Source organism: Panthera onca (assembly GCF_046562875.1).
Source record: "Panthera onca isolate mPanOnc1 chromosome E1 unlocalized genomic scaffold, mPanOnc1 haplotype 2 h2.Chr16_ul_2, whole genome shotgun sequence".
Lineage (NCBI taxonomy): Eukaryota > Metazoa > Chordata > Mammalia > Carnivora > Felidae > Panthera > Panthera onca.
In genome coordinates this window covers 807979-820087 of record NW_027675816.1, presented here as the reverse complement: position 1 = coordinate 820087, position 12109 = coordinate 807979, and the positions used below count along the sequence as shown (strand labels likewise).

General features: G+C 37.1%; 1 protein-coding gene across 4 annotated transcripts in view; it reads left to right on the top strand.

The window, feature by feature from the left end:
- The window catches only part of KANSL1 (KAT8 regulatory NSL complex subunit 1), a 179151-nt gene that overhangs the window by 139074 nt on the left and 27968 nt on the right, over nucleotides 1–12109 (top strand). For all 4 annotated transcript variants that reach the window (XM_078437023.1, XM_078437024.1, XM_078437025.1 and 1 more), the window contains 2 exons: nucleotides 3732–3841; nucleotides 4675–4870. In XM_078437023.1, the coding sequence (XP_078293149.1) occupies nucleotides 3732–3841; nucleotides 4675–4870 (306 nt within the window). The remainder of the gene's footprint in view (nucleotides 1–3731; nucleotides 3842–4674; nucleotides 4871–12109) is intronic.

Below are 12109 nucleotides of genomic sequence, written 5' to 3'. Positions count from 1 at the left end.
GTTCATTTCATTTTATGGATTATAATCTGTTCCTATTTATGATTCATTCATGCTCCACTTGTCTCAATTTTTGGTACCAGGCCTCTTTCATATTGTTTCCTGTGTCTTTTCAGCATGCTCCCCTCAGTTATTGAGTATTCACTTTCAGGCACCAGAAGACATTCTGAACTCATCCTGTATTTTACCTGCTCCAGCCCTGGTTCTTTTTATTGGACAACAGTGTTTAGAAACCAAGATCTGAGTACTAGTTGTGCTCATTGCTACTTGGTGTCATTGCTTCTGGGACTTCCCAACAGTCAAAGCTGGGAAACACACATGTGTGCTAAAGCATGCATGCATACACATGTATCAGTGTTTGTTTACCCATTTGTATATAACGTTAAAAACTATAAGTGCATATTAATACCAGTCCAACACCACAGCCTTCCTCATTGATACTCATTTTTATCACATAAAGTAGTTTCATAGTTGCCATCTCATATCCTTGTGAGAAATGTATTTATTAAACAGAGTACAATATTGTGTACAATGTCTTTGCCCTATAATACACAGTCAAAATACTATTTCCTGAAGTTATACTTAGTTTTTTTTTCCTCATCCTTTTAGTGTGATATGTAATTGTTTTGTAATGCAGTTAGGTTTTTGTTACCTCTTTATAGAGTTATTTTAATACTGGTATTCCATGTTTTCTCTCCCAACACAATAATTGATCTTTATTATTATTTTTGAGTATGTGAAGCATTACTATAGTTCTAAGAATCCAAGCTGTACAAAAGACCATCATTCCCACTGCCTTGTTCCCATTTTCCCATTCTTTCCATCCTGTTCCCACTTCCTTTAGGTGGCCATTTTCATTAGTTTTTGGATTACCTTTCTTTTGTGCAAATGAGCAGGTAACAAGTATATTTTCTTATATACCTGTTTTTCTTCCAGGAAAGGTAATTACTGGGTGAATATTTGAAATTGAAGTTCTCTTGTTTGTTTTAGCAAAATATTGCTTCTGTGGCTTTTGACAGATGACTTCATTATTTGTTTGTTTCAATTTGTAAAAATAAGCCTTGTTCTTTTACCCTTTCCTTCCTTCGTGGAGTGATAGTGATAAGTCAGAGGATAAATGCTTTCTCAGAAGAAAGGCATGCTAAACATGTAAACTATTGCTATTTCTTTTTAAACAGTTCAAGGTATTATCTTCCTACCATTGGTTAAGCAAGAACAACTTCTTTTTTTGTTGTTGTTTGTTTGAAGTTTTGCAGTCACCAGGTTTAATGAATAGTGCATTGGCCCAACAAGGGTTTTGAGATAGAGAATAGAGGGGTAGATACTGGCTGGGGAATATTTGCTCTACCATATATATTTTTTTAATGACTAATTAGAACTATTAAGATAAATTGGACTGTGGATAAATAAGTTGAATAATAAGAATTTATGACTGCTTTTGCAATTACTTTATTTCTTTAGATTCCAGCTGCCTGTTTTCAGTGGTGTAGGTAAATATAAATCTTAGGCATTATGCTGGTTGAAATTTTTCAAAGTAAGTAAGTCTTGGGCGCCATGCTGGCTCTGTCGGAAGAGCGTGTGACTCTTAATTTCAGGGTCGTGAGTTCGAGCCCCACGTTGAGTGTAGAGGTAACATACTTATATCCATACATATATACAATACAAACATATATATATATATATATATATATATATATATATACACACACACACACCTACATATATAAAATACAGACTTAAAAAATAATTCAAAATTATTTTCATACAATTGTATATATTTTAACCTCAGTATAGAGGCATAGGAAAGTGAGGCACATAATAGTCCCATTTTATATATGCAGAAATGGAAGCCTAGCTAACTAACTTGATGGAAGTGGAATTTTCAGAAGGTTCCGCTCCCTATTTAGCACAATTTCCTGGCCATGTTGCTAGTTCGTGGAAATGACTGGTACACTGTTTACGGGCCAACAATATTTTGGTGATTTTAAGCAAGATTATGTTGAGTATCATTGGGATGAGCTTGAAACATGAGGTAATTCATATAAAGTAAAAAAGTAATTTATTTTGATCCAGGAATAAAAGTTGAATTCTTTTCCATATACCTAGCCCTTTCAGTCAGGGAAGAAGTCACTTCTAACCTTCCTTGCTACTTTTAACTCCCAAAAGGTCACCCCCTGAACCTCTGCTTTTGGGAGAAGGGAAATTAACAGAAATTCTCTACTACTGCAGCTTTTCTGCTCTCTTCTTTCTGGCTGTGGGATGCATGTACCACATAAAATTCAAGAGAAGCTCAGTAATAACTCCTGCTTTCTGGATAGGAGAGCCTTTAAATTCTTTGATCCTTTTTACAGTTTCTCCTTGGAAAACAGATATGAGTCATGTGTTAGTTTCCTGAAAATACGAATGATGTAAACCACTGCAGTAGTAGTGATCAAGCTTAAATTAGTATGTGGGTTTAATGTTTGTAAAGTGTTTATTAATGTATCTCCACTCTCTGTCTTTGCAGCCTTTTGGACTGCAGGATAGAGAATGTTTACTTTTACTTAAGGCAGTGTGAAGATATTTAAGAAGCTTTAAGTAAATTTACGTGTGTTGTGAGCTGTGGGGTTTTCTTTTTCCAGATGGAATGCTGTTGGAGGATGGGGTTAATATTTTAAGCGCTTTACATTTGGGAATGAATGATGAACCTAGTTGCCCCAGTGCCCTGCTTTTGGATTTCAGTGTGATTATAGAATATCCCACGGTCCTCTGATTATTCAGTGCCTGCTTGTGTGATTGGGACTGGAACCTAGGCACATTTCCCTCTGTGAGGTTCATGCTCTTGACTGCTTGCTGTGTGCTGCCTTATCTGTGACAAACATTTCTGTGCTAAATCATGTTTTCTCTGCTGCCTTCAGTTTTAATTTGGGGACTGAATTGCCCCCAAATCAGTAAAATTCACACTGAAGATTTATGGCATTTAAGTATATATATGTATATGTATATGTAGGCATGAAAAAATAGGCTGTTCGCAGCAGTTATCTGTAGGTCATGTGATTATTGATGACTTGTGCTTTTTCTTCAGATTTTTTTTTTAACGTTTATTTATTTTTGAGACAGAGAGAGACAGAGTATGAACAGGGGAGGGGCAGAGAGAGAGAGGGAGACACAGAATCTGAAACAGGCTCCAGACTCTGAGCTGTCAGCACAAAGCCCGACGCGGGGCTTGAACTCACGGACTGTGAGATCATGACCTGAGCCAAAGTCGGACGCATAACCGACCAAGCCACCCAGGCGCCCCCAGATTTTTATAAGAAAGATAAATTTGTTTTGGGACCCCTGGGTGGCTCAGTTGGTTGGACATCTGACTCTTGATTTTGGTTCAGCTCACGATCCCATGGTTGTGGAACCTGCTTGGGATTCTCTCCTCCCTCCTGACCCTTAGTTGAAGACTCTTGTTACTTTGTAATTATTTTGCTAAGCTTCTGTTCCATGGAATCATTAAGTCATTTCCTCTTCAGTAGGCACTTAACTATTAGTCTGTTAAAATATTTTGGTTCCTTACCCTTCTTCACCTCAAGCAAAAGCCAGTTCTCTTAGTTAATTTTCCTTTTTCCTCATTCATACGAGTTTTTTTAGGTTGATATCAGAAATTTTAGATGTTTCATTTAAATGATGAAATGGTGCTGCTTTACATTCTGGATACTGTTGGTTAAATGTTATAATGTATTTTTAACTTTCTTCTCCTTATTTAGATCGAGTCTGTTTCTCAGCCACTGGAAAACCATGGTGCCTCTGGTCATTCAGAGTCATTGTCTACTAAGTCATGTGGAGCATTGAGACCTGTCAATGGCGTTATTAACACGTAAGTTTTGTGTCTACTTCCTGTGCTCAGTAGGCTCGTAAATGATGAATTTGGGACTCTTAGTTATCCCTAGCCAGGACTAACCCTGGTTTAAAGTCAGAAACCTTATTGCTTAATAATATTGTGCATGCATCTTACAGTAGCAAGTATATTTTAATTAGCATATTAATGTGTTTCCCTTTTACTTACTGTAGCCTAAAATTAACTCACCATGGAGAAAAAAGAAAAGGTCCTACAGTTATTGTGAGTCGTTATGGTTGGTCCTAGTCTTGGTAGAATTCTTCAGAAGCGTGTACATAAAATCTTTTACTCTAGGACAGATTAGATCCCTAAAGGCTGTGTTTGTAAATCTGTATTTATGAAAGTTGAAGGAATCCCTCTACAAGTGAACAATGTGTATACATCCCTGAAAGTCGAATTTTATAGAAGAACTATTTCTTAGGCAGCCCATTAACATTTGCAGGATTAATCATTTTCTTACCACTTGCAGTTTTCTACAGCTAATTCTTCATTCATGCTTCTGTTGTAGAAGAGAACTTTATCACTTGGAACCTGAATTTGTCACTTACTGACTTACACTATTCAGACATGATGTTGTTGTCCACCAAGAGTCTTAAAGATCAGCACAGACACTGCATGCGCGTGCACATGCACACATACACACTCACTCACTCACTTAGATTAGCAGATACCAGCATCAAGAAGTGATGTGCATCTGTCCTAGAACTTGTTTGTGTCTGTGAACATGTGTAAGCAGAGGAGGTTGAAACGGTATCAAAGGCTTTGTTTCCTTGTCTTCTGAGACGTGAATATTCTTCCTTCCCCTTGTATAGTCTTCAGCCTATCTTGGCAGACCACATTCCAGGTGACATCTCTGATGCTGAGGAACAATTACAAAAAAAGCAAAGACTGAATCTAGTTTCTTCATCAACTGATGGCACCTGTGTGGCAGCCCGAACACGTCCTGTACTGAGCTGTAAGAAACGAAGGCTTGTTCGACCCAACAGCATCGTTCCTCTTTCCAGGAAGGTCAGTACCGGTGAGACTTGGTCATTGTTAAACAGTGAGCCAGATGCTCAGATAGAATTATTAGTCTTTTGCCAACTTTGGTTCATTTAACTAGTGTTTTCCAAACTTCGCTAACCCCCAAGTTTCCTGGGGAGCTTGACAAAATACTGGGTTCTGAAGTTGCTCCTGGGACCCTTGTTCTCAGAAAAACAACTCCTAGATGGTTCTTCAGCCAGATTTGGAAACCACTGACTTGAACTTGTTAATAGAAATGGGGAAGAAGAGGTTTAAGTGCTGCCATCAACACTTTGAAGGAGGGTAACGTGCTTCCTACTTGTCCTGTTATCACTGAAAATGGCTTGCTTTCCTTTCAAATAAGAGTCTCTCTTAAAATTTTTACATTGATGTGACTAAATGAATGGAGGTCAGTTAAAAGTGTGGGAAACTTTTGATTGCTGCCTCTTCAAATAGCACAGTTGGACTTAATTCCAAAACTGATGAAATAATACTTCAGTAAAATTCATACCATGCAGTGGTTAAGAGCATTACCTTTAAAGAGGATAAACTTGGGTTTGAATCATGTCACTGCTACTTAATAGCTTTGTGATTTGGAGCACGTTTACCACCCCCACACTCCTCTCCCCGTATCCTTCCCTTCGCCCCAGGCCTCAGTGACCTCTTCGGGTGGTTTGAGGGTTAAATGAAATGTATGTAACTTGCTCATTGGGATGTCTGGCTGATACGTTCCTGGTACAGAGTGGCTGTTACTGTTAGCACTTGCGTTGTTCACTCATTCAACAAATATTATTGAGCTCCTACAGTGAGCGGGGTCTGTTCTATGCTCTGGGAATACAGCACTAAACAAAAACAGATAAAAATGTTTGCCCTCCTGAAATACTCGAGTGGGTAGAAACAAAATAATAAATTAGGTATAATGGTAAATCCTATAGCGTTAAGTGCTGGGGAGAAAAATGCAACAGATGAAGGGAAACAGGGACTGCCCGGGAGCTCCGAAGGAATGGGGCCTGGAGGCCTTGCAAGGGGAAGGAAGAGACGGGGAAGGAGTGACTGGTGAAGTGGAAGGAAACTGAAGGGAGTAAGGCACATGGAAGACGAATGAAGAACGTGGGTCAGTGAGGAACAAGCGGTGGTGTGTGAGGTGCCGCAGGCAGGCCCAGCACAGGAAAGGTGCAAAGTGACCATCGTGTATGGCAGGGTTAGGGTTGTTTGAGGTCCGTGTGAGCTGTCTTGCTAACGGGAGGAGAGCGAAATTCTGCTTGGAGTGGAGTGGGTTCAGGAGAGAAAGGGGGCAAGGAGTTGAGATGTATTCAAAACATTGAAGAGAACTAAATGCTTCAGTTGAGAAACGTTCTAGATAACTCTATTGCTGTATAGGAGAGCGGAGAAATCGCTTATTTGAAGGGAAATGTTAAGATAGAGCTAACTATTACAATACACTTGCTGATGAGAAAAGTGGTAACATAGAAGAGGGGAGAGAATTGTCAGAACCATTACTGGTTGGACAGTGGATTACCGGTGCTTGGCTTGTTTTGTTATAGTGTACAGTTGGACCGGATAACCTTGCCTTTATCTTTTTTGTTTGCTTTTAAGGAAAGTACAGTAAAAACTATCAGATTGTACCATTTTTCTCATGTCTGTTCCTTAGAATGCCTGCATTACCAAAATAACAGAAAAGAGAAGGGTATTTGGCAAGTTTCTCACATTGACATTTGTGGTCTCAATTTTTTATGAATAGACCTATAAGTCAGAATTTTTTTCTCAGAGGTTAAAGAGTTGATATTGAGAAAGCAAGAAAACTGTATATTACTGTCAAGTGTAAGAAAGTAGTTTTTGATCATGTCTCTATGCTTTTGACAACAAAAAAACCTCAACCAAACAAAAACAAAAAAAATCTCAAGGGGTAGTAGTGTCCTTTCTCGGGGCAGTTTGCTAGTCTCACTGTGTCATGACATCTAGGGATTTTGTAAAAATTTTCTGTGGTGTAGGGTGGCGTCCTGGATTCTTTTTTATCTGTATGGTAGCAAACCTTCCCTGCTCTTGACAATAGCTTCTGGTCCATGCCTAAAATCAAATGTACTTGTGAAGAGACATACAAAGCATACTAAAAGACCCTTTGATTCCAGCACCAGTTTCTATTTCTTTTTCTTTCTTCTTCTTCTTCTTCTTCTTCTTCTTCTTCTTCTTCTTCTTCTTCTTCTTCTTCTTCTTCTTCTTCTTCTTCCTCCTCCTCCTCCTCTTCCTCCTCTCCTCCTCCTCCTCTTCCTCCTTCTTTTTTAGTGTTTATTTTTGAGACAGAGCATGAGTGGGGGAGGGGCAGAGAGAGAGGGAGACCCAGAATCCAAAGCAGGCTCTAGCTGTCAGCACAGAGCCTGATGCGGGACTTGAACTATAAGATCATGACCTGAGCAGAAGTCAGATGTTTAACCGACTGAGCCACCCAGATGCTCCCAAGCGTCAGTTTCTAAAACACAGTCATCCTGACCTGCAAAAGTAAGCTACATGGTAAATAAGACAAAAGAAACCAATTGAGTTCAGGAAATAAACCATTTGCTGGTTATAGCAGAAATACTGGAGTTCTGCCAGTGTTGGAGGCAAAGGCCATTCTGTCTTGATTGCTCACTGTGTCTCCTTGCTTGGTGATATTTGCTGTTGAGCAGACATCTTGTCTTTTACCATTTTGAGGTGCTGGATTTGCCAAGCAAATTTATTCAGCACTGTGTTGAATCCCCACTGTGCTCCAGGTATTCTTGTGGTTTCACTGGTGAACAAAGTGCTTGCCTTCATGGAGCTTACTTTCTAATGACAGAGCCTAGATAGCAAAGAAGGTAACAGATAAGCCATTCTCTGATATTAGTAAACAGCATTGAGTTCATACTTACTGTAATAAGATTTGCTTCCAAGTTTTTTTTTAAAAGAATTTTAATAAAACAGGAACTACATCTCTCTGGATTAACTCAAATTACCCTTGTTATTGCCCTTCCCACCACATTTCTACCTACGCAGGATAGATGGTTACTAGTATATCTACAAGTAGAGAATGTAAAAAACACATGTTTAATGTCAATGTTACTGGCTTATCTACATATTTTAAATTATCTCTAGTGCACGCTAGAACCAAATATAAAACTCACTTCAGGGAACTCATTCAGTTTTACAGAGCAGTCATCTTAGTTGAATCACAGCTGGAATTTTATTCTATCAAGTTTTACCAGCATTTCTGAAATTACAATATATCTTGTAGCTGAGATGTACTTTTAGTGTAGTAGCACATTTCTTTTTGCCTCTAAAAGTCTGTTTTTATGTCATTAGTATCTTAAATTCAGTGACTACAACAAAGGATTTAGTAAGATGAACTTGTTGGAAATAAACAGGAATGAAATCTGTCAGTAAATAATGAAAGGCTTTAAATGACGAAACTGTTGACTTTAGGTTAGAGTTTTGAGCAGTGAAGTATCATAAGCTATTTTTTTTTTTGTAAAAGATAAATGTACAGATAGTTTATGTTTGGAGTAGATTGGCGGTAAGAGAGACTGGAGTCCGAAAGAAAGAAAGACTAGTGACAATAGTAATCCTAGTGGAAGTAATAGTCTGAAGGCTCCAAAGCTCTCACGATGCAATAGTTTTGAAAAGTAGTCCTAAGGAAGAATCACTAGGGTGTTATGAGTATCAGAGTTGGGAGGGCAGAGAGCTTTGAGATTGGGAGAGTGGGGTTATCTTCCATGGAAATCTGTAAAGCCTGAGGAGAATGTGGAGGTTATTTCCTATTATCGTGATTTTATTGTAATATTAGTACATACGATAACAAGTTGCCCTTAATTGCTATTTATTATGTATTTCATCACTTTTGGGGGTCTGGTATGGTAGATGTTAGCAATTAGGCCAGTGAAGAAACACTCAAGTGGCAAATTTTTATAACGTGTTATCACTATGTTTATTTCTTATCCTGCTGCTTCTATGAGGTATAGTTATAGCTCAATCTAAAACATTAGTTTCTAATATACTGAAATTTCAAATCAGTAAAAGTTTTAAAAGAAATGTGGGGCCAATATAGGGTTGCTTTTTATTTTGTTAGGTAAAGTTATTTTGTATATTAAGTATATCACAGTACAGATAGTATTTTTTTAATGCTTATTTACTTATTTTGAGAGAGCTTGTGCACATGAGCTGGGGAGAGGGAGAGGGAGAGGGGGGGGAGAGAGAGAGAGAGAGAGAGAGAGAGAGAGAGAGAGAGAGAGAGAGAGAATGAATCAGTCCCAAGCAGGCTCTACACTCAGCATGGAGCCCAATGCAGGGCTCAATCTCATAACAGTGAGATCATGACCTAAGCCGACATCAAGAGTCGGACACTTAACTGACGGAGCCACCCAGGGGTCCCAGTACGAATAGTATTATAAAAAAAAATAACATGCCTTGAGATTTTTGGATTGGCCTTAATAGCATTTCTTTTTAATCTCTTTTTTGAGATCAATACAACTCTTTTTAATTCCAGTATAGCTAACATACAATGTTATCTTAGTTTCAGGTAAACGATATAGTGATGTAACAATTCCATACATCACCCAGTGGTCATCATGACAAGTACCCTCCTTGATCCCTGTCACCCATTTCACCCATTCCACCACCCACCTCCCCTTTGGTAACCATCAGTTCTGTATAGTTAAGAATCTGTTTCTTGGTGTGTCTCTGGTTTGTTTCTTAAATTCGACATATGAGTGAAATCATATGGTATTTGTCTTTCTCTGACTCATTTCACTTATTAGGATTATACTCTCTAGCTCCATCCATGTTGTTGCAAATGGCAAGATTTCTTTTTTTTATAGTTGAGTAATATTCCACATGCATGTGTGCGTGTGTGTGTGTACTTACCACTTCTTTATCCGTTCATCTGTCAGTGGACATTTGGGCTGCTTCCATAATTTGGCTATTGTAAATAATGCTGCTATAAACACAGGGGTAGCATTTCTTATCAGACGATTTGGCAGTGTTCTGGTGTGATTTTGGAATTTTATAGTCTGTTGGAGGATAATTATGTAGGAATGTTCCCTCTGGGTTTTATTTTAAAGTTGTATTCTTTAAAGTGGTCCTCTACCACTTCCTCGTGTATCACACTTGAGGACATAACAGGACATCACATATCAGTAGGACATTCTCTTAAGGCCTAGTGTCGTGACATTTGTGGATGAGAACTAAAGAACTAAAGTGATTATGAGTTTGTATTAAAAGTGAGTAATTTGGTATCAAAGAAAATATGTTCTTTATTGACAGGGGCTTCTTGTGATAAATTTTGGAAGCCTAACTTTTCAATACTAGTTGAACTTTTGGGCAGGAGCAAGAGTGCCTTATGGAAAATTGTAGTTTATTATAAAACACACACAAAATAAACTTTGAAAGGCTGAGATAAAATACATAGAAGTTGAAGCTCTGATATTTTATTTGTAAACTGTCCTCAAGCTAAAAGAATTTTTTTCAGTGCTTGAACTAATACTCTGATTAACAGAATGATGAGTAGAGAGCTTTGGTACTAGAATTTTTCATGTGCACTGCATTGAGTTTCTAATGGAAATTCCTTCAGAGAGAATTAATATAATTTATAGTATTAAAGGAACAGAATTTCTCCATGTATGTAAGTATCTTATCTCTTCATTCAATTCTTACATATTTCCTACATTCATGTTATTTTGTGATGCAAATGAGATCTTTTCTGTTAGTGTTATTTCATGAGTGCTGTTGAGTTTTGTAATTGAACACTTCTATGAACTCTGTGTTCTGGTTGATTATTTTAATTTTCTACATAGTCTATCTGTCACCAGCAAGCAATGTGATACCTCTTTATACACTTCTTACTCCTTTTCCTTGACTAGATACACTTCAGAACAGTGTTAAGAAATGGTTGTAGTGAGGCATGTCATTCCTTTTAGAAGTTCACTATTAACTTTGATGTAGGGTAGCTTCTTAAAATGAATTTGGATACTTTGCCATTTGCTATGCTCTGGAAAACTTGAACGCATTTTTCTGGGAAGTATCAGTTTCTTTAAAATTTGTTGGAACTTAAGTCAAAAACCATCTGAGACTAACACCTATTTATTGTACAGAAAATTGTCCATCTATCAGATTTTTCAAATAAAGCCATACAGAATTTTATAGAAAGCATTCTTAATTTTTAAATCCTTGTTACCTGTGGTTATGTCCATTTCTCAGTCTTAATTATATTTGTCTTCTCTTTCTTCATTAATCCTGTCAGCAGTTTTCCTGTTTTATTGGTCATTTCAAAGATCAGTTATTTGCTGGTAATTTCTTCTTCCTGTGGTCTTGATTTTTTTTTCCCCCCTCCTCTCTGCCTTTATTCAAATGCTTGATTAATTTATTTTCTGTTCTTCTGCAATAATAAAAGCACTTAACTTTTTGAATTTTCTTCTGAGTGTAGTTTTTGGATGGCATTCCACAGCCTTTGATGTGTGAAGTGTTCTTTTTGCTATTTGTAAGTTGCCATTGAGTTTTTGCGTTTTTTTTCCCAAGAGTTACAAATTGAGTTTCCAAATTCTAAATGGTTTTTCTTTTTCAACCTTGTGTTATTTAATTACTAATTTTTATAGCATTTGGTTACAGTATGGTTTGTATAGTTTCTGCTTGTATTTGTAGTCTATTATGTTGATTTTTGTTTTAATGTCATTGGTGTCTAGTATGGAGTTCTCTACAGTCATATCTTAGTGATTTATGGCTTCTATCTCCAGTAGTTTTTGCCTTACATTCTACTTTCCGTGATACTAATGTTATGTAGTATGGGATTTTTCTACCCCATTTACTTTTAAACATTTGTTTTCTGTGTGTTTTTTGAAACATCATAAAAGCAGATTTAGGTGGTGGCATTTTTTTTTTTTTTTTTTAATCTCAAAAAAGTCTTTGGTTTTAATGGAGATTTTATTAAATAGAAAAGTTTTCCATTTTATATTCAGTTTTAAAACTGGATTTAAAGGCTTATTTAGGTTTATTTTGGCTTATTTTGATTGTAACATTTCATTGTTTATTGATAGTCCTCTTTATACCTTAATATACCCATTTATTGAGTTCTTAATTTGAATTTGTAGTTCTTCAGGATTAGAACAAGTTTGACCATGTTTCAGGTTCTTAGCTCACAACCTTTGTCCCTTAAAACTGTTCCACTGTCTTTTGGCAGTGGGGGTGATTATTTGTTTTGTTTTGGCACAGAGTTCAGATGATCTTATTGTCATTCTTTTATAT